Source organism: Ambystoma mexicanum, chromosome 11 (assembly GCF_040938575.1).
Source record: "Ambystoma mexicanum isolate Mex_15411 chromosome 11, UKY_AmexF1_1, whole genome shotgun sequence".
Classification (NCBI taxonomy): Eukaryota; Metazoa; Chordata; class Amphibia; order Caudata; family Ambystomatidae; genus Ambystoma; species Ambystoma mexicanum.
Window position 1 is genome coordinate 209,785,050 of NC_090934.1, and position 23,701 is coordinate 209,808,750.

General features: G+C 44.7%; 1 protein-coding gene across 1 annotated transcript in view; it reads left to right on the forward strand.

Annotated features, from left to right (window-relative positions):
• ARID1A (AT-rich interaction domain 1A) overlaps positions 1–23,701 on the forward strand; it is a 1,380,737-nt gene that overhangs the window by 693,751 nt on the left and 663,285 nt on the right. Inside the window, exon 8 of the mRNA XM_069622865.1 lies at positions 4,430–4,724. Coding sequence (XP_069478966.1) covers positions 4,430–4,724 — 295 coding nt within the window. The remainder of the gene's footprint in view (positions 1–4,429; positions 4,725–23,701) is intronic.

Consider the following 23,701-nt stretch of genomic DNA (forward strand, 5'->3'; position numbering starts at 1 on the left):
ACTTCGACCACTGCCAACACAAGAAAGAGCGGGAACACCTCTGTCCTACTCAGAGGCACCACCCGACAAAGAAAGGAAAAAGATCTATACGTTCAGCAGGAAAATTGCGACCTTCGCAGGCTACCAGGCGAGGATTGCCAATAATACCACCTTGCTGGCCAGTTGCAACTGCCACAAATGGGACGAGGTAGCCGTATTAATTGCCTCGGCTCCAGATCCCCTTAAATCCCAACTCTCTCTCGCCGTGTCAGAAGGGAAATCTGTTGCTAACTGCATTCTAAAAAATAATCTGAATGCAGCTGATAATGCGGGTAGGATAGTTGCTAAAGGCACGATTATTAAACGCCAGGCATGGCTACGTCAGTCTGACTTTAAACTAAAGACGCAAGCTACTCTTCTGAACATGGCGATAGAACCAAATGTCTTGTTCGGCAAGGCAGTAGAAGACACCATCAAAAGTGCCAAGGCAGAATACGACACCTTAAAGTCACTGGGCCAGCTTAAACCCTCCGATCAGAGATGGGAATATAATTTTCGTCGCTTTAAGGGACAACATTCGCAAAGAGGGTTTGGGTTACAACCAAGGTCAGAGCTCGTGCTGGGGCTCATCACAGGGCCAGTCCTTACAAGGCTTCCAGAGAGGCCAGAGAAGATCTTGCGGCAGGGGAAGATCCTCCTCCAGAGGCGGCTCCACACCCCAAAAACAATGACCACCCGATACCGAATCCCTCCCATGCCGTCTAGTAGGACTCTGCAACACACTTTAGCCACGTATGGGAGGGAATCAACTGACAAGTGGGTGCTTTCAACCGTGGCGGGCGGTTATTTTATAGAGATGCTACAGCGACCTGCCTACCATCTCCCGAGACAGAGAACCACCTCCAAGGAAGAACACATCCTACTGGAAGAGGTGGCAGCGCTGCTATTAAAGGACGCTGTTGAATTTGTTCCGGCGAACCAGATAAACAAGGGTATCTATTCAATGTACTTCCTTGTGCCCTGTATTGGATCTGTATCCTGCGAACACTTAAGTCAAGCCACAAGTCTGCATGACAGCGTTACAAGAAGTAACCCCACTGCTAAAACAGGGGTACTACATGGCAACCTTGGATATGAAAGATGCTTATTTTCATATTTCAATGTTCCCAGCGCACAGACAATTCTTGCTTTTCAAGATGGCAAATTAGCACTACCATTTCAAGTACAAGGTCTATGCTGGTGAACAAAGGGCAATCTTTTGAAGGGAAACCCTTCCATGACCCGGCGGTCCAAGCGATCGGTACAACAGACGTCTCTTACCTGGTTGGGGGTGGATGGGTTAGCCCATTACCTTCATCTCACAATGCATGGTATGTGGACTTAAATCACAGTACAGAACCACATAAACCTGCTGGAACTTCTGGCAGTACTCCAAGCGCTTCAAGGCTTCGAAGCACATCTGAAGAAACATTGAGTGCAAATTCTCAGACTGTACCATTGCAATGTTCCATATAAACAAGCAGGGGGGCACACTTTGTACTCCATCTCACATTCTTCACTACATTCTTCATTTATTAGACTCTGGGTTATTATTTAACTCAATAAAGGTTTACCTAGAGGCTCTATCCACATATACCACCTATCAAAAGGTTTACCTAGCGGCTCTATCCACATATACCACCTATCCGAGTAAGGTGTCATGGTGGAAAATCCCTGTCATTAAGGCACTCATGGAGGGAGTAAAGAGACTCCTATTTCTAACCCGCCGCCAGGTTGGGACGTCAATGTAGCACTTGCAAAACTCATGGGACCCCCTATGAGCCTATGCATAAGTCGAGCCTTAAACACCTCGCACATAAAGCTGCTTTCTTGGTGGCTTTGAACTCCATAAGGAGAGTCTGTGAACTGCAAGCTTTGTCATTGCAAAACCCTTTCTTTTTGATCCACAGACACAAACTGGTATCAAGAACACATCCTAGGTTTTCACCCAAGTTAATTTCCAAGTTCCATGTCAATCAGGCCATCAAACTACCGTTTTTTCTTTTGTTGAAAACCCAACAAGCTCAGCTGAGAAAAAACTCCATACATTGCATATAATGTGGTCAGTTCTCTACTATGTAAGACCAGACTGCCAAGGAAAACAGACCACTGTTCGTCTCCGTAGCTCCAGGCAGAGGAGACTACTTTTCCAAAAATGCCATCTCCAGATGGATAGTCGGATGCATACAGCTCTGCTACTCTATCAAGCAAAACACTGCCTTTTACACCAAAAGCTCTCCCCACCAGAGGTACTGGAGATACTTTGGCTTTTATAGCAAACGTCCCGCGAGACGCCTTTTGCAAAGCGGCTACATCGAGCTCAGTACATACCTTCACTCAGCACTACCTCATTGGCAGTCACTCTAAAGCAGATTCTCGGGTGGGACAAGCAGTACTAAAACATCAATTTGCCGCTGTACCTTCTCTTTACCCTCCACCTTGTCCAAACACTGATCGCTAATCATTGCATAGCATGTGATTTAAGTAGATTCCACAAGCCTCGGAAGGGATACATTACTCACTTAAATCGTATTTCTGATGCTTGTATATGGTTAGGTTTACATGCGCCCACCCTTCCTCCCCTTGGAGTACAAGGTGCATAGATGCTTTATCTGATATCTGCTTTACTACACCTGTACTCACGTTACACTTCATGCAGCCTCATGTCGGAAGCAAAACAATCTGAGGGACCTTGACATGTGAAGCACCATGGGTACAGTGGACGTCACACTAGGGATAGAATTAATGACACGCCCTTCAACGTCCCTTTTTGAGATTTGAAAACTGTAATACTGTGCAGATTCCACTATATGTTGGCCTATGCATAGCATGTGAATCGAAGCAGATACAAGCATCAGAAATACGATTAAGGTGAGTAATGTATCCCAGATACACTAGAATTGTAACGTGTTTGCTTGCTAAGGTGATATTGAAATTCCTATTTATGATTGTCATTTGTAAGACTAAAATTGTGTTATATGCAATTATTTGTATTTGTTGAATGATATATATTAAGGTAAGTATCCACGAACACATGTCGAGCCTGAATAATCAGAACCTACAAGTACCTTTGGCCAATCATTGGCAGGAAAACAACCAGATGGAGGATAAAGCGAATGGGGGGTTCATTGGCTTCCAAAAAACGATTCTTGGCAAAAGAGTCGGAGACCAGAGATTGTTATTACGAGAATTAGAATCGAGACTCGTTTGTAAATTACGGAGTAAAGTCTCTGGATTGAATAAGGACCACGAAATGAATGTATTTTTGTGATGACCAAATTGAGACAAAGTGTCTGTTCACTTAGTCAGTACAGCGTTCATTCAATGCCAGTTTACTTTTTCGTCCCATTTTTTGCCAGACATTTTCTGGAGAGAGAAATCTTCAAAAAAATATGGAGGCGGGGGGAAACCTAGGTGGGTTGGGGTGGTACATAGAAACTAGAGCGCCTATACAGTTCCCTCAATTTACATCAAGGTGGAGTGTGTGCTGCTTTAGGGGCGCTGGGGAAGGAGGTGTGCTTTCCATTTCAAAGTGTCCGCTCAACATTATCTGCATATTCCCTTCGTCGGTCTATGGCCTTTTCTCCACCCTCTTTCATTACTGCTAGCATCCCCTCTCCTGGTGGGTTTCTGTCCACTTACCTATGTGCCACACATCAACACAACCTATATCTAGTCTTTTTCGTGGTTATTTGCTCCTCATCTTTTTTTTCTCCTATCACTACAACCCGTATCCTCTTTATTTGAGGGTCGCTTGCCTCATAACTGGCTTTCACCCTTCATTGCTATCTCCATTTCACTGTGTATAGCTTTCTTTCACCCCCTTCATGTTCCCCTCTGCTGTTCTTTCTGGCTGGGGTTTTCTTTCCCTTTGTTTTCCGTAATCTCTCTAAATCTCACATGCCTCCCCATCTCTTCCTCTCTTTATTCTAAACCCTCTTTGTGGCTCAACATAGTATTCTGCTCTTCATATTTCTCTCCTTCACCCACACCCTTTTTTCTGTTTGCCTTTTTCTTCTCTCCCTCATACCACCCTGTTCCGTAGAATTTTCTCCCCTCCTCATCTCATCATTTCACCTTCTCTATTCTTCTCTCTCCTTCCCTCACACTGTTTCTGGTTCCAATTTCCCAGGTTTGTAAGATGCAAGCCAGTTTGCTTAACAGATTCACAAATGTGCTTTCACGCCTTTGGTTTTATTTTACTCAACAGCCACTGTTGGCTGCACTTTACTACCAATGAGCTCTTCATCTGGGATCCTCTGGCCCCTTGGACATGTCTTCAGGGCCTCACAGGGAGACATGACCCACATTGCTCCTGATATGCACATGGTGATGTTAACGTGATGTTGTACAGTGTTGTTGGCATGCTTGTTACTCCAATCTCCAACCAACCTTTCACTTACTTCACCAGGTGGTTACTCGCGGCAGCCAAGCTATAGCACTATGCCCAATGCAAACTACTCGAGTCCTGGGATGGGAGCCAGCATGAACCCAATGGCAGGCGGTGGGCAGATGCATGGTCAGACTGGGATGCAACAGTATGGTGGAAGGATGGGACATGCAGCCATGGGCAATAGACCTTATGGACCCAACATGTCCATGCCCCCTCAAGTGGGCAGTGGCATGTGCCCTCCACCTGGTGGAATGAACCGAAAAAACCAAGAAGCCGCAGCTACAATGCATGCAGTCAACTCTATCCAGAGCAGGTAAAGACATGCAATCACTATCCCTGCAAGGGTGACAATTGGTGTGTTTGGTGAGCAACATATTGTTTTGGGTTCAAAGAAAGAAGGTGGGAATTTGAGGATGGGAGGGGGCATGGGTTTGTTAGATATAGAAATATTGTTTTGGTCAAACTTGCTGTGGTGAAGAATGGAGAATATAGAGATTTTTTTTTCCACTTGGAGGAGTGGGAAAATATATGTCGGGGTTACTCTTGGGATATTTTCCCTGAGATTCGACACATTTTTATGAAATGACGTTTATGGCAGTTGCTGATCTTCATAGTTGTAGGTTCAGGTGTCTAGACTTTTGAATGATTCATATACTGTGTTGCATGTGTAATTTTCTAGAGTCTTTTAAACGATTGCAAGAATATTTTTAAGCTTTTGTTATCAGTAGTATCTGGATAATAGTGAAGGCTGTGATTGTAGGATTATTAAAAGTGCTTACTATCATGTCCTAAAATACGTCTGCATTAAGGGCAAATGTAAACACCAGTCTTGGAAAATATCATGCATTTTTTGTAATGTAAAATGCATGAGATTTATGATTTTAAAAGATTTCAAATTTTAGCTTGTAAACAAATGTTTTTATATATGATGTGTTCGAACTGTTTTGGCTTTTCTCCCTTGCTTGGGTATGTCTGCAAGATATTGTACCATAGCCTCTTTGCACACTGTTAAAGATTTTCTTCTTGCTGCTTTTTTGCGCCCTTAGAGATTATTGGGGAAACCTAAAATTTGCTATTGTCTGCATCCTGACCCATTTCCTTTACTCACTTTTTACAGGGAAGCTGATCAGTCACTAGGATTGTTAGTACTTTTTTTTTTTTTATTTTATAAACTTCTTTTTATTAAGTTTTTTAACAAGTAATACAATCCCTCCTCCCCTCCCCCTCGGTGCCAGCTCAGGTTTTTCTCTTTCATTTTTAACTTGCCTGCTTGCAGGGGCTCAATATAGGTCCAAAAGTCTAAGGTGTTGCGGACGCCATCCAATCCTGTAATCGTCCCTGAGAAATGTTACGACTCGGCCTCCACCCCCCCCCCCCCCCCCAATCGCTCGCAAAGTTCTGTAGTGTGTTGTTCATGGCATATGATGCCCATCTCCCACACTTTTCGCAACCAGTCCTGGAACGTTGGGATATTTGAGCTTTTCCACCTCTGAGCAATAATTGTCATGCCTGCTATAGTCAGCATCACCTGTGCTCTTTCTGAGTCTTGGTTCCTTTGACTTTTCCTCGTTCCTGAGGCCCAGTAGAATCCATTCTGGGGCCCTACTTCCCCCTGTTCCGAATGCCTGTTCTTGTGCTTGCTGAATTTCCTTCAAGAATGGTTCTATTTTTTGGCCATATATGCTCTGCTGTGCCTTCTTTCCTGCAGCCTCTCCAACAGACCCCCAATATTCCAGGGTAAATCCTATGTAGGCGAGCTGGCGTGTAATGCCACCCATGAAGAATTGTGTACCAGGCTTCCTGCGTTTGGGAGGATCTCGCTATTTTGGGAATTTTCCTCCATAGTTTCTCCCATTACATCTTGTCTCTCTTCCCAGTATTTGTTCCCACCTCCCCATGTAGGCCCAGGTTTGCCTCTGTGTAGCCCCATCCAGTATTTTGTACTGCTGTGAAATTAGCCTTCTGGAGCCATCATTCGTTATTAAAAATTTCTCGAAGGGGGTTGTTGGTCTGGTGGCCGCTCCTTTTGTTCATGGGGTGTAGGAGCCAGTGGCGCAATGGGAGTACCTCATCCGCTCCCACAATGTGAAGTCCCTTTTACAGTCCAGAAAGGTACTAATCTCCTCCCTGTAAACGTGTCTCGCATCCTCTGGCAGCCCCCTTCTTGCCATTTCTTGAGTGCTCCCCTCCCTCCAAACCCGGCGTGAATTCCTTGTTAAATAGGGGTGTACAGGGAGATGGGAACGATGTGATTTCCCTTAGTTTTACCAACCTGTCCCAGTTATCTGTGACTAATTTAGTAATAGAGCTCTCGTACATATGTTTTGGTCGATGTTGCTTTGGTAGCCACAAGACCGCTTTGGTTATGTTTTGTTACTGCCCTGTCCATTATTACCCAGTGCTTCTCTTCCCCTTCGTGGAGCCATTCCCTAACTACCCTTAGTTGGATTGCTTCATAATATTGTCTGAAATTGGGAAGTGCTAGACCCCGCCCACCTTCTCTCCTTGGGGCAGTAAGTTGGTGCTTGCTTACCCTTGCTCTTTTGCCCTCCCATATGAACTCATTTGTTATGGTTTGAAGCTCCTTAAAGAAGCTTGCCGGGACTACCTGGGGGATAGCCTGGAATAGGTAAAGCAGCCATGGAAGTACTACAATTTTTATAGCTGCCATCCTCCCAAGCCATGAGATACTGCCACTTAATAAGATCCTTTTTTAATGCCCCTTAACAGAGGAAGATAGATTTCTGCGTACCACCCTCTGAGTGCTGGCGTTATCTTTACCCCCAGATATTTGCCACCTTTTCCCTTGCCTCTTCTACTTCTGCCTCTAGCTGTTTCTCCAAGGTCTGGAGCGGTTTGTCTGTGTGCCTTGGCTGCTATGATTTCTCCCCTCATTGATGCTTTAAAGGCGTCCCATCTAGTATCTTCCCCTGGTTTCCCCCCTCTTATTATTCTCAAAGAAGTGACCCAGCTTTTCCTCCAATTCTTCCCTAAGGACAGGGTCCCTCATTAGGTATTCTGGGTATTTCCATCCCCAAACTCCCCTCCTCCCGTTCCTCCGTTCTAATTGCATCGATATTATCTTATGGTCTGCAATTCCCATGGAGCCAACCTCTATCTCCTTGACCCTACCCACCAATTCAGCTGAGATCCAAATATAATCTATTTGTCATTGCGGTCCATGAACTTTGGAAAGAAAGGTGTAGCCCTCTGCATTTCCTTTGAGGTCCCTCCACACATCCCTTAATCCCATGCCGGACATTCTCTCACTTAGCTCTGGTGATGCCACAGCACTGCCCCCCCCTCCTTACCCCCCCTCCCCCTGAGTTTTTAGTTCCCGATCAATCTCTGGCTCTGTCCCAACCTATGTTCAGGTCTCCCATTATAACTATATGTCCCCGTGACTGCTACTCTTTTTTTTTTTCCCCCAATACGCCCCGCAGGAAAGCCTCCTGTCCTGAGTTGGGTGCGTAGGTGACGCTATTGTGTAGATCCCGTCTCCATTTTGCCTTTTACTATTATATATCTATGCCTTCTGTAACTAAGCGACATTTGTAACCTTAATCAAAAGTTCTTACATATTCCTGTAACAGCGCCTCAATGCCCACATGCTGCAAGTGCGCTTAACAATTTCTAAATAAATAAATATTTATTCTTTATCCCTTATGGTCTCCTCAGTCCTGAAGTTCACTGTGTTCCGGATAGCCAAGGCCACCCCCTCCTGATTTTGTCGCCTCTGCTGCGTGGAGTATTTGGTCAAATCCCCTTAACCTGAGCCGTTTCTGGTCCCTGTGGAGTAAGTGCGTCTCTTGTAGCCCCAGGAAGTCTGGTTTTCCTCTTTTCGTGAAGAACTCTAACGTTTTCCTCTTCAGTGGGGAGTTAAGGCCCCTAACATTATGGGTTACCCACTTGAATAAGGATGAGTCTCCTTCCCCCTCTGTGTGCCCCCCCCATGACTGGTTTCCTTCCTCCACCGCCCCGCTCTCAGACCCTGGATCGGAATATCAATGCCCGCTTTGATCCCTGATAGGCACCCCCCCGACCCCCGTCCCTCTCTTCCCGCTCTCCCCAAACCCCCCTATCCCCACCGTGAAGACCCTGTTCTGGGACTTTGCGCCTCCCCCTCCTCTCAGGCATCTTCGCCCTCTCCGGTCCCATGATGTTCGCTCCTCACCCCTCTATCCCTCTTTATGCACCTTTCTGTCCACCACCCCATATTTCTCATATTTGCTCTGGGCTATACCCCTTCAGCCCCTGCCCCCTCTTTCGTGGCTGTTCCTTTGCCCCCTTCCTTCCCGGCGGGGCCCCGTAGTGCAGGTCTCCTTAGTCTCCCCTCGCCCACCACTGACCATTCCCATGGCCTGTGTCTGGTTTCCCTTCCTGCATTCAGTAATTTCTCTGGGCTGGCCGTCCCTCGTTCTTGTTCCAGCTCAATGTGCAGGATGTCTGCCCCTTCTTGCAGCATAGCTATTCTCCTCTGCGTGCCGACCCACTCAAAAAGTAGACCAAACGGGAAGGTCCACATATATTTGGTCCCTTGCTCTTTGTTTTGCAGTTACTGGGCTCATCTGACGTCGCTTTAGTAGGGTGCTCTTAGACAGGTCTTGGTATAGCTCAATCCGGTGGTCTTTATACAATATCGGTTCTTTCTGTCTAGCTGCCCTCAGGACCGCCTCTTTTTGTGCATACCTTGCAAAGGCAGTTAGGACATCGCTAAGTCAGCTGTTCTGATTCTTGTTGAGGCAGCCAGCTCTTTCTTGTCTGGGATGGCTTCCCCCAGCAGATCCGCATATAGTTCCTGGATTGTCTCCTTTAAATCTGTCTGACACTGTTTCCGGCAACATCGTCACCCTAATGTTGATCCTTCGGGACCGGTTTTCCAGGTCTTCCATACTGATTTCTAGATTTCGCTTTGCTGTATCTAGTCTTTCGATTGCTTCACTATTCTCCATTGTTTCTCTGCCCACCTCTTGTAGGCCTTTTTCTATGTCCGTCATCTCTCCCAACTGGCCCACCTCCTGCTTGATTTCTACCATGGCCTAGTTTATATCTGTTATTTTTTTGTACATTTTCTTAAGTTTTACAAGTGTGAGTCATGATACAACAATAAGAAAACCAGTACATATCTTATAATAGTAGAACAAAACCATAAAACTCCATGTATTCCATGTTTGTCCGGCAGACACGATCTCCATACATAAAGTTCGAGTGTAAACATGACTTCCCCCTGCCCCTGTTGCCCACCCCCCTCACTCTCCGTGGTCAGGCAGCGTTTAGTTCAGTTCTTGCAGCATTCATCGTGTGATCAGAGTTAGTATGTGTTTTTGGGATCTTCCTCAATCATGAGAGTACATATTAGTGGGGGCGGACTCTGTTTTATTTAGGTCTCGTTTCGCTCTTCTGTTCTTGGGGTGGTCAGTTAATGGCTGAGGAGTGCATTGGGTAGGTATATGCTCTTGTATTCCATCCAGAGGGCTTCAATCTGCGACGATCTTCCGTGTAGTGACGCTGTGATATGTTCCATTATGCAAATATTAGTGGCAACGTTGATCCATTCGCTTTTCATGGGGGTTATAGGGGATTTCCATTTCATTACCAACGTTGCTCTTGCCGCTAATAGCAGTTGTGGGGCTATATCCTTTATTTTGATCCTGTCATCCTCATCCTTCTCAAGGGCGAAGAGTATGCGTTAGGGATTAGCTGTTCTGATAATACCGTCGACCTCTTTGATCCAGCCCAAAACTTCAGACCAGAAGACTTTTATTCGGGGGCACCCCCACCACATGTGCCAATAGTCTGCTTTCTCCCCACATCCCCGCCAACATTCTGGCTTGACTGTTTGGAACATTTTGGATAACCTGACTGGATCGTATTGCCATCTATGCAGCAACTTGATTGCATGGAGCTTGTATTGGTTTGAGATGGATATTTGTGTGGCCGCTTGGCATATGGTGTCCCATAGATCCGGCGTGATCTGTTCAGCGAAATCTTTTTCCCATCTACCTTTCAGTGCGTCCGTGTTCACTCCCTCCCCTCCTATCAGTGCCCTGTACATGTCAGATATTAGGCCCTTCATTTCAGTTCTTGAGTCGAGTATTTTCTCAAAGGGAGTGAGATCTCTCATTAATTTGGGCTTCCACATAGGTCTCGTCAAAACGCCTTTAATTTGTATATATTGAAAAGTGGATAGTGGGCCTATTCCGAGGGCTTCCGTTAATTCTGGGAGAGGGATAAAGGAGTCTTTTCTTTGTAGTTGCCCAACTCTTTCCAATCCTGCCTCATACCATGCTTGGAATCGTCCTACATTTGGAATGTGGTCGTTGATTCCGGGTGACCATAAATGGCTTAAGGGGGCTGGCCAGGTGGTAATGTTTTGCATGTTCTTTCCATGTGTCCAAATGTCCCAGATGGTGTTCAGTATGGGGTGATCTTTGAGTTTTCTTCAAATTCTTTTCTTTGGAGCCCAGAGCCATTCCGATACCGTGGCTGGTGAGAAATGATTGTCCATATTAACCCAATGGATGTCTGTATGTTATGTTATTTTGCACTTATATAGCGCCTTATATACCATTGGTATGGTCTGAAGGCGCTTGTAGGTTGAACGCCCTTGGGAACCGAAGTTCAGATCAGTAGAGAGAGTAGGGAGAGTCAAAAGGTGCGTGTGAGCACCGGGTATGTGTGCAGCTCGTGCGGTACTCGTGTAATAGCTGCTTCTTAGCGGTAGGTGTGGTGGTTGAGAGATCAGGAGAATGTGTTCGTTCTGGCAGGATTTATCCGGAACGGATGTGGCTGCGTTAGGCCTGAGGAAAACGCCTGGCTGGGGGTGTGGAACCAGCAGTGATTACATAGAATGATGTGGAGTAAGCGGCGGAATGTTGGTATGAGAACAGTTATACCGAATGGTGTCATAGTATCTCTGTGTTCTAGTTGAGTGGTGATGTAAGGAGAGAGTAAGCATGGTGGTGTGGTATGATCGGTTATATGCTCTTTCACTGAGCACACTTCTAATTGCAACTTTCCCAGAGAGGGTACTGGGCGCACTTCTAAATACAGTTTTCCACAGAGAGGCTATTGGGCACACTTCTAGATTCAGTTTACTAGAGGCTATTGGGCACACTTATAAATGAAACTTTCCAGAGTGTCTATAGGATACAATTCTATAGTCAACTTTCACAGATGCTATTGGGAACACTTCTAAATTCAACTTCACAGAGCGACTATTGGGAACACTTCTAAATTCAACTTTACAGAGCGTCTATTGGATACACTTCTATAATCAACTTTCACAGAGGGTATTGGTTACATTTCTAAATGCAACCTTCACAGCGATGCTATTGGGAGCAATTCTAAATTCCATTTTCTACGTAGTGGATTCTGGGCGCACTATTAAGTCAATTTTCAGAGAGGCTTTTCCAGAGAGGGTGTTGGGAACACTTCTAAATTCAATTTACTAGAGAGACTATTGGGCACACTTCTAAATGCAACTTTCCAGAGTGTCTATAGGATACATTTCTATAATCAACTTTCACAGAGGGTATTGGTTACACTTCTAAAATGCAACCTTCACAGCGATGCTATTGGGCGCATTTCTAAATTCCATTTTCTACGGAGAGGCTACTGGGCGCACTATTAAGTCAATTTTTCAGAGAGGCTTTTCCAGAGAGGGTGTTGGGAACACTTCTAAATTCAATTTACTAGAGAGACTATTGGGCACACTTCTAAATGCAACTCTCAGGGAGGCTATGGGTACACTTCTAAATTTCACTGAGGGGATAATGGACATACTTCTAAATGCAACTTTCATAGTGTCTATTGGGAACCCTACTAAATTCACAGCGAGGTTATTGGGCACACTTCTAGATGCAACTTTCCAGAGTGTCTATTGGGCACACTTCTAAATGCAACTGTCACAGCGGATCTTGGGTACACTTCTAAATTCAGTTTACCAGACAGGCTATTGGGCACATTTCTAAATTCATGGAGAGGCTATAGGGCACGCTTTCTTAATGCATCTTTCACATGTTAACATTTACAATTCCATCTAGATGCGACGCAGGCCGATATTCACAACTCCATCTAAGTGTGGATATGCTAACATTCACAATTCTATCCAAGTGTGGACATGCTAACATTCACAATTCTATCCAAGTGTGGACATGCTAACATTCACAATTCTATCCAAGTGTGGACATGCTAACATTCACAACTCCATCCAAGAGTGGACATGCCAACATTCACAATTCTATCTAGGTGTGGACATGCCAGTATTCACAATTCCATCTGAGAGTGGGCATGCTAACATTCACAATTCTATCCAAATGTGGACATGCTAACATTCACAATTCTATCTAGGTGTGGACGTAGGTATGATTACGTAGATGTGGGATTAGTACTCTGAGTTGGGATGCTTCGTAGTATTTTTGTAGGTTAGGGAGTCCGACCCCTCCCTTGTCTTTGGGGAGTGTTAAGATCTTATATGGGATCCTCGCTTTCTTCCCTTGCCATAAAAATCGGAGCATGGCCCTTTTGGTCTCAATAAAGAAACTGACCGGGATCCTGATGGGTAACATTTGGAAGGGATATAGGAATCGAGGGAGGGATATCATCTTTATTGCATTAAGTCGACCAAGCCAAGATATTGTGAGCTTATCCCATCTTGCCAGGTCCAATCGGAACTGGTTTAGCAGGGTGGGGAAGTTAGCTTCGTATTGGTCACTCAGCTTTTTCGTAATTTGTATCCCCAGGTACTGTAGTTTTGCGTGTTCAATTTTAAGACCCAGTGGAGAGAATTTGGTGATATTTTCATCTTCTGAGCCTTGAAGGGGAAAGAGTGTCGACTTGGTTTTGTTTACTTTGAACCCTGATAGTCTACCGTATTCTTCCAACAGACAGAGGGCTCGAGGGATGGAAGAAAGGGGGTTAGTAATGTGGAGGAGGATGTCATCTGCATAGAGGGCAATTTTGTATTCCGTCGACCCCAATCGAATACCCTCTAGGATGGGGTCGGCCCTCATCGTTATTGCCAGGGGCTCTAGTGAGAGTGCAAAGAGAATTGCAGAGAGGGGACATCCATGTCTAGTCCCATGTTGTAAGTTGAACCATCTAGAATATTCACCATTCACGAATATTGAGGCTTTAGGGTCCGAGTATACTGCCTGTATTGCTTTCCTAAACCTAGTGCCCAATCCCACTTTACATAATACTGCTTTTAGGAATCCCCATTCCACCCTGTCAAAGGCATTTTCTGCGTCGATAGAGAGTAGGACCTGGTTATTATCCAGGGTCTGGGATGTATGGATAAGATGGAGGGTTTTGCGCATCGTGTCAGCCCCCTGTCTCCCGAGTATAAATCCAACCTGATCTGGGTGTATGAGTTGCGGGATTAGTGTTTCCAACCTTGCAGCCAGGATTCTAGTATAGATTTTTGCATCCAGGTTAAGCAGGGAGATGGGGCGGTACGAGGAACATTTCGTGGGATCCCTCCCTGCCTTGGGGATCACTGTGATCAGTGCTCTGGTAAAGGAGTCCGGGGGTTTCCCCGTATCCATTATCTCATTGAAAAGGGTCGTTAGGAAGGGAGACAGTGTTGCAATGAAGGTTTTATAAAATCCGGCAGTGTAGCCATCTTCTCCCGGGGATTTGCCTAGGGTTAGTCTCTTTATGGCAGCTTGGACTTCCGATTCTGTGATAGGGGATTCTAACAGTTTGGCATCTTGTTGTGGTATGCGGGGGACATTTATTGAGGACAGGTACGTTTCTGTATCTATTTGTTCGGGGTTCACTTCAGAAGAATAGAGTGCCTCGTAAAAGTTGGCAAAGGATTCTGGAATAGTGGTGTGAGCGTGTGATGTTTGGGAGTTATCCTCAGAGATTTCTAATACTCTTCGTTCAGCTCTCTGCTCTCGAAGCCTGGCAGCGAGAAGCGCATCTGCCTTGTCCCCCTTTTCGTAAATTTTTTTTTTCAAAAACCTTAATTTGCGCACCACTTGTTCGTGTTCTAATAGTTTCAGTTAGTTTCTTTTCTCTCTAGCTCTAATCATTTTTGTGGGATCTAATTCTGCGTCTGGTTTGGATTTGCTCTCCAGTTGGTGGATTTCTGTTTGTAGCCTCTGTTCAATAAGGTTACGCTCCCTCTTTTTTGAGGAGCCTTCTCTTATCAGAATCCCCCTCCAGGTGGCCTTTCCTGCCTCCCAAACGGTCTGTTTGGACACCTCACCATTGTCATTTGTTTCGAAGAATTGGGAGATTTCCATCTCCATTTCGGCTCTGAAAGCAGCGTCTTTCCAGAGGCTCTCATTGCAGCGCCATTTGCCACTCTTGGTCGGCAGATTCGCCCACTGAATGTCCGTGAGGACCATGTTGTGGTCCGACCATGTGATCGGGGTTATGTCTGCTTTAGACGTAACCTCAGCGAGCTCTCTGGATAGATATATGTAGTCAATTCGGGTATACGTATTGTGTGGGGCGGAATAGAAGGTGTAGCCTTGTTCTTAGGGATGATGTGCCCTCCTAGGGTCTATCATATTATACATTTCTATCATTTACGCAAGCACAGTTAGTTCAAGTCTGTTCTGGTGGCTCGTATTGGGGTTCCCAGGTTTTCGATCTTTGGCCGGGTTCGCCCATTGATTAAAGTCTCCGCCTAAAATAATGTGCCCGGTGGCTTCTAGTAATATCTTGGGGATCGTTCTGGAGAGGAATCTCGATTGTCCCGTGTTCGGGGAATACAGGGTCGCAATCGTTACGTTCACCTTACCTATTTGCCCATTTACGAGCAGAGCTCGTCCTTCTACATCAGACCATGTCTTGGTAGGAGTGAATACTATGCCTTTTCTAATGAGGATTCCCACCCCTCCTTTTCTAAGTGGGCCAGAGCCCCAGTATTCATTCCCAACTCGTTTCCCAAGGATCCGTCTTTCTTCTCCTTTTTATATATTTCGTTTCCTGCAGGAAGAGGATGTCTATTTAAGCTCTACGGAATTCTCTGGCGACAAGGGACCGTTTCGTCGGTGAATTGAGTCCTTTTACATTGAGTGTCCCGACTCTCATGGAGACATTTTTCCTTGCGTTGGTGTCTGTTGTCATTGCTCTTTCTCATGGGAAACAGTCTCTTCGTGTGTAATTGGTAATGCTTTTTACTCGTGGGTTGCTTGCTGCTGTGATTGTTTTGGTTCACTATGTTCGCTGCCTTGACCCTCCTCGGCCCGATGGCCTTTCCCTCACCCTCCCTCCATCCCTTCCCCAATCCTAATTGAAGGCGTCCGATCGAACCCGGCATGTTGCTCCAGGTCGGCATCGGACCACTTTGAGGGGCCGTTACTTCACGCCCCTTAACCAAATCAGTCATCTTTGTCCGGAGTGAGCCCCTCTTTGGTTCCCCCCCTAATTTTTGTCATTAGTCAGGGAAATGTGCATGTGCTCGTATCGCCTCATTACATCATTCACATATTTAATTGGAACTGTCTTACCAGTATCGCTTGGATTGTTATCTGCTTCTGGGGAGATATTGCCTCTCATATCTGTTCTTATTAATTGGATCTGGTCCTGGAATGTTCTTGCCAGCGTGTTTTGCAGGGAGAGCATCTCCCTGTGTAAGGCTTGGCGGGAGATTTGTGCTGCCGGTCCTAGCTCAGCCGTCTGGTCTTGGCTCAGGGCTCCTTCTTGTTGATCCCTGTGCTGTGCTAATCGCTGGTGTCTTTTTTCGCCCACATTGTAATAAGGGGGCCCGAGATGTCTCCCTGTGGCATTCCACTCTTATTTGTTCTGCTCTTGTTTTTGGCGGCCATACTTGCGAGGCCTGGTGTATAGACGTTTGTCAGTAATCGGTGTCTAAGGGGTTTGGGTCTTGGCCTTAATTTTCCTCTGAGCCCTTCGTCTGGGTCTGGTGCGCTGTGCACTGATCGTTAGGTCAGGTGTCAATTTTATCTGGTCCGGAGTGTCCTGTCTCCCCTTTCCTCTGGGCTGCTTTAGAATTCTTAGTCAGTGATCCAAGTCTCTCATCCCCTTCCAGTATGCCCAGTCTATTCCTCCCTGCCGCCATTGTGCCCAGTGAATGCCTTTGTGGGCTCCCCTGGTGCTTAGTTCCAGGGTATCCAGTCTTGTTTCCTAGGACTCTGGTATTTCCCCCCGCTGTGGTAGTCTAGTGATGGAGGAGAGGCAAGTTCGCCTTGGAAGCACAGCTCTCGCCCTCCGGGCTCATTGCCGGATGAGTCGTGATCTGGTCTGTCTATTCGGCCGCTTCGTCTCCCTCGTTGAGGGGTTGGGGGCTGTTCTTGTGCGTTCCCCCCTCCGGCTCCCTGGAGTGGATGCTGTTGTTGAGACACCCATCTCCTTGGGTTTCCTCCTTCGCCGTCCCTGGCGGTACTTGCCATTATGGGTCGGCGAGTCGAGATCCTGGCTGTTGCTCGCACCGAGGTGGCCCGGTCTCCGCATACCTGTCCCGGCTCGCCCCGTCCTCTCAGTGGGCTGTGGATCCTTCCCCAGGATTCAAGGCCGGGCCCCCGCTTCAATTTGTCAGGTGCTAAAAACCTAGGAGCTCGTTTCCGAGGGTGGCACTTGGTATGCTCCCCCAAGAGTGGGGCTCTTTCTTCCTGTTTTCCGCTTCCCTAGTGCCTGATTGGGGTGGTGGAACCGTTATCGGGCAGAGGGGCTCCGGAACGCTGTCGACACACGTCTACCTGGTGTCGGCAGCCATCTTGGAATCCGATTGCTAATACTTTTGTGGAATGCTCATATTTTTAAAGCAGCACACATCACCTTACTGTGAAGTGTGATTGGGACACTTTTGTGTCCGTATAACTTTCTTTTGTAACTTCGGCGTTACAGACACAATGGGCCTCAATCCAGATACAGCAGTGAGGGAAACAATGGCTCTAATTTAGTGTTAACTCCGGTACTACTAAATTACTGTCATACTACTACTTTGGTGGCGGGGGAGAGGGAGGACCTCTGGCAAAATGCTGGAGGTAATTCTGCTACTTTAGTGCCAAAATCAGTAAAATTGCGGAATTACTGCAGTGGTAATTCTTCTCAAATCCCCATGAGTTCTTATGGACTCATGAAATGGGAGCGAACACCACCCTACCACCACTTGTAATCCGGCAGTAATTCCGCGAGACCAAGTAGCGGTAAATCAATTTGGCGTTTTTCTAGCAGATGTACTGTGGGAATACTGCCAAATGTTTAACAAGGTCCCATGTGTCCATGGTGGGTTGGTGGCAGCAGATATTTTTCTACCATTGTTTTTTATGCTTACTCGTGCACTTGAGTATTTTACAGCATGATGCCATTTAGAGTACTGTATACTCTAAAATAGCCATGCCACAAGGGTTTTGCCTGTGCTTTGATAATTTTGTGCCTGGGCCTTCTTCCAGCCCTCTCCGGTCGGCATTGCCATACATGGGAAGGCCTTCCCGGGCCAAGCTTCTGCTTTCCTGGGCAAAGTGGCGATCTGGGTTTCTTTCCGGATATAGGGGCTGGGTCTGTTTAGACCTGCTCACATCCATAGTGTGTTTGTTTCTGGCCAGAGACGAAGATCTCAATTCTCATATACTGTGCCATTACAGTATGTCATGGAATTAAACCTGTCCTAGGTGGTGCGGTGGGGGCTCCTTTACCCCAATTAGGATTGCTTTGCTGTAGTGGATGTGGGTCTCAACCTCCGTTTCACAGCCCTCAGCAGTACATATATGGGGGGAACATAGCTTTTAGGTGAGCTTAGTTAGCACCTCTAAATGGAAATTTCATAGGGACAAAACACTGGATGTCTCAGCTATTTCCTTGGTATTATGGAGCCGCAGTCTTCAGACCCACTTGCTTCAAGGGTAGGGCATCTTGATATGATCGTTTATTTATATGGCGCCTACACAAAATGTGTTTCAAAGAGCTTCACAGCAAGGGAGGGAACAAGGAAAAATAAATTGACATTCTTTCCGGCCATGAACAACAAGAATGTGAAATTAACTATTGTACTCTGCCTGACGACATTTCAGATAGTGCAAGAGCTAAAAAACAGATACGAAGGAAATAGGAAACAGACAGGAGACTACCGTACTAGGTCTGAAAACATGGTAGAGCTGGAGATTAACAAGATGTGAGGGAGTGGGGGGAGGAGAAAGGAGGGAGAGGAACAAAACAAGGGACTATCGTACTAGGCCTGATGACATTTCAGATAGTGCTTGGGGGGTTTGGGGGAAAGGGAGGGAGGGAGGGCGGAGACAAACATTTGGTGCCTTCATACTAGGTCCATGGACAATTCTGATAGAGTAAGCGCATATAAAAAAAGTAAAGGAGGGCTGAATGAGAGTGGGAGAAGGGAGAGGAGGAGAAAACGGAGAATAAAACAGTAAGAAGAAAAAAAAATATATAGCATGCATGGCCGGAGAGCACTATGCACTTTATTTTTTGCGTCTATGCTAATTATTGCTGCTTTATTGTATTTTGCACATGTATTTATATTGATATTCTTGCGCATTTGCACTGCCTAAAAATGGGCAACATTATTAAGCCCCCTTAGAAGCCTGCCCACATTAGAATGCTTTCTTAGCAGATAATGACATTTCTATTTTTGCATCACATATAGAGATGTAGTATCCAACTACAGGACATGATATATGCAGATCAATATCACGTTGCTTTTGCCAGGTTTAAGCAGTAAAGCTTTTTTATACTTGGCCAAAGTTGCTTTATTTTTAAAAAGCAACTAACTGCAGCAGTCGAGTACTTGCATTTATGAGGTGTCACCTAATGCAACTCCTGCATAAATCCAGCATGAAAAGGGCGAGCGTTTTTCTTGTAAGCTGCTTTACTTACAAGGGCGACAGCCTTACTTTCATTTTATTTTATCGGATTTGCAAAAGTGAATGTCTGTTTATTTAGCTGAGAACTGCCTTTCATGTCCTATGTGTAAATGTCAACTAAATGCATCAACCCATGTGGTTTATACACTCTCAAAATGTTATAACATAGCCGACTGCCAAGACATGAAGTAAGTGGCTATTAACAGGTAGACACTCTCTATCCATTACCAGAGAATGTTTGCGGTTTAAATTGTAGTCCTTCATCTGTGTTGTTCATAACCTACGTTTCCTTTTTTCCTGACACATTTATATTTATAAAGAAATACTGTGTTGCCAGGAATTACAGTGGTGTTTCTTTCCTCTTAATTGCTGCAAGGACATTCGCTCCCCACAGCTGCTCCATAGGAAGAGCACTTTTTGGATGGCTTATAACTCACTCCCCCCTTGACGAATCCTCACCAACCTTTGCAGAAAAAGTATATGGGCCACTCCGAATTGTTTTGCAAAGTTTGGTGAGGTTTGGTCGAGGGGGGGGGGGGGAGTTATAGGGGTGGTCCCAAAACATCTTTTTTCCCCATAGACTGAATGGGGGACAAACTTTGTGCACACCTACAGGCCAAACCGCTGGATGGATTTTCACCACATTTGCGGCAGGGGCAAGGGCTTGGTCCCGAAAGCATGCTTTTGTAAATTTGGTGCCAATCCGTCCATAAAGTAGGTCTAAAAAAATGTGTGCTATCTATGTCCGCTCCGCGGTCACGCTTCCCTGTTCGCTCCGCGGACAAGAAATCGATTGGCTAATCCGTAGCATCATGTCCGCGGACATTTGGCGCTTTCACCGATTGGTTGTGGAACAGCGTGAAGTGCGTCAGATTTCTTCGCTGCCCTTGCCATCTTTTGTTCATTTTTTGGTGTATGCGGACTTCGTCGGTAACGCATACAAAACAAGACACCAATGCACTTGTTATACTTATGAAATAATGTTTCCGAAGGTGAGCTTTAATTAGGCTGGGATGGAATTTGGCAGCGGAAACTCCGAAAGTGGTGTCTTGTCACCAAATTCATACGGTAAAGTGGAAGTTGGTGCTCAATGTACGGCGACCAATTACTGCGTCTGTGGTACAATGTATTTAGATTAATATTGTAGCCAGACTCGCGTCCGTTTTGAAATCTGAGGCCGCCACCTGGACTGTCTGATGGAATCAGCGGTTCTGGAGGTGTATGGGAGTAGAGGTTCTCATGATTGGATTATCATATGTTGCAAAGTGAGAATGTATTTGCCTTCTGAGTGAAGGTCACTTGATTTACTTTTTTGGTTTCGAGCTCAGTAGGCCCACACATCCAAGTGAATCCATAAGTGGCAATTGTTTTTTGACCTTGAACGAAAGGGAAACTACAAACGCAATGCAAGGAATGAAAGCTTGGAATAAAAGCCATTTGATAAGGTTATGTTTTAAAAACGTTTGTAAGGAACATGAAATATCAGTTCACGAAGATTGTTTGGTCCGCACACTTTGCTGTCTGACTTGGCCAAAGACAATGGAGGCAGTAAACATCATGTAAGTTTAATTTTGACGAGACTACACCGAACTGCGTTTTAATTTTATATTACCGAAACACTAATTGTGACAATATAACTGAAGTATTATCTTTCTACGTAGTTGTAATTTTCCTCCAATAACAGAGTGCGGATTCTCCGCGTTTACAGGCTATGACTGGAGTCACCCTTGTTGACCGTTAATATTTCTTCTTTGAAATGTTATGCTTGCCCACATAGCTTTCTGTATCACATAGCACGTTCTTTTGGTCTTGTTTAAAAAGAAGAGATGTAATGTTTTTCTTGCTTGTCCATTCATTTTGGCTTCATAACTGAATTACCATCTAACTGTGTATTTGCCCTTATTTTAAACCTTACGGCGAGTGCTGATTCTCAGCGTTTGTAGGCTGTCACTATATTTACCCATGGTCAATGCTAATAATTCCTTAAAATGTCATGTTTGACCACTTCGATTTGGTTTCTACTTTGCACAATCTGTCTTTTTTGAAATTTTTTGCTAAAGGTTGGGTATTGACACATTTTCTCTTACGTTTTCCGCCTAGCTACATCTTGCCCTACTGTGCATACCATGGTTTCCAGATGCCGAGTGACGGCTTCTTTGGACGTCAGATGCAACTGCTCGTGACTGGCTGTCTGTCCATTACAGTGTTGTGAGATAACCGGCCAGGCCCCCTTTGTCCCTATGCTGAACTAGCCAATAGGAGTAACATAACATCATTTATGGTGGGGTAAGGCAAAGATCATGGCACCGTCTTGGAAATCACTGTGCAAACAAAGCGGGTGCTTTAACAAACGCATACTTTGTGTATGGGAAAATAACTGTGTGCCTCACCATGAATATTTTCAATGACGTCCTTGGAACCATTGCTACAATTTAATTGAAAATGGGATTAGACTGATGTTCTCTGACTGTTAAATAAAACTACTTTACAAATTCTAAAATGTTAACGTTTTCTTTTAAAATCCAGTGTATCATTTGAAAATGTAAGGTACCACGTACGTCGCTGTATGTTTATTTACAGGTTCTGCGTCACGGCACGTACTTTTGCTTTTTGCAGGGTGTCATTGAAAGCGAAAAGGGGACATGTATGGAACAACCGCCTTCCCTTTCTATGGTGGCCATCTTGAAAAAGGATTTTGTTTTGTAATCCGGCCCGCCACAGGCGGGCCAGAGTATAACCAGAAATCCTATTTTTCAGTAACACACGTTATTACTTTGCAAATCTATACTATTACTGGCAAATCTTAGTGCATCTATGTCCTTAACTGAGAAATATAAAGTACATGGAGTGTATGCGATTTAAAAAAAAAAAGTAAAGATTTTTTTTTATATACTTACACTGTGAAAGGTGGTTCTTAACGGAACATTTACTTAGTTAACGGATGGCTTTCTTTTTTGGTAGGACATCTAATAAGGCAATTTGCGAACTGAAATGAGGAAAGAGGCACCAAACAGTAATATGGGGGGGTAGGTGGACGGCGCAAAAATGTTGTGCGTTTGCATTTGTAAGGTTGGGGCAGAGTTTGTCATGCGCCTTCATTACAGCAGTGCTGCTGTTTCTTGGGGAGGAGGGATGGCCTTAACTGATGTCATTTTCAGATAACTAGAACTTTTGCTAAAAGTATGCAATGTGTACTACATTGTTAATGGCTCACTACCAATACGTGTTGGCGCTGTGCAAGGGAAATGTTGCAGGTGGACGTTCCTACATCAATATAAAATCTGGTTCCACACTGTCCACGAGGCATACATCTTACTGTTAAGTGTTCACGGATTCTGGGACACGTCACTGTGCTGTACACCAGCATATTGCCATGTGGTATTCTCCGCAAGGTGTGCAAATAAGTCAGAAGTTACTTTGTTATGGTTACGTGCCACTAATATAAACCGATGATCTTTACCAAAAAAACTTTGTAAAAGGGACGTTACAGTTAAGTTGCACTACTAAAAACCTATGAAATTCACACAAAAAAACTTTGCTAACGGAACATTATGGTTCAAAGTAAAACCGAAAAACCCCTGAAATTCACCAGTTATGGTAAGCTAAGCAACCATAACTCGCGCCACCACTGCATCGCTAAGACTGACACCCAGGACCTCAAACATGACATCACAAATGTCATTGATGACATCACTGATGACATCACATGTGCATTTACTTGAAAGGTCTGTGCAAGGGATTCTTATTATAATGACAAAAGTGTCAAGGATCATTGGAATAAATATCATGAGCTAATTAGTGCATCAAGCAAAGCATGGATATAAATAGCAATCTATTATGAAGTTCTTTACAGTATAGTAAGCTACACATGTATAAACATAAGCATTGTGTGCAGCATACATTATGGAAGTGCAATAATCATAATCTTACCATGTTCAATAGTGAAATAATAAATGCTTTCTTATTACAGTTTTGCGTACTGTGCAACATGTAATAAGTAGCTAATAAAACCCACTTACTACATAATTTCATTATTACATACAAAACACAGCGAAACAAAACATACACATAGGAGTTTATAAAGGGAAAGTGAACTATGCAAAAAAGCAGCAGTAGAACCAGAAAGTGTTCATAACCTACCTGATTATCATTATGCCCAGAAATGATTGCTCTGCTTCAAACCTACTTCCCTATGTATAACTATCACATGATGTGACTGCACCCTAAAGAAAGTAATGCACATACAAATATGAGCCCATCATGAGAAAGTATAGTAATAAAAAAACAGCACAACAATAAGTGTTGATAACCTTATTGATTGTCTTCATACACAGAAAGCATTACTGTATTTCAAGTGTGTATTTTCCTTATGTATCTGTATCAGATGCTGTGAGTGGACCCTAAGTGAATTATTGTAAGAAAATATTTGAAGTATAAGTCTACAAATATAGTAGTTTTTAATGTTTTGTTCCTAACTATTACTGGCCAAGAT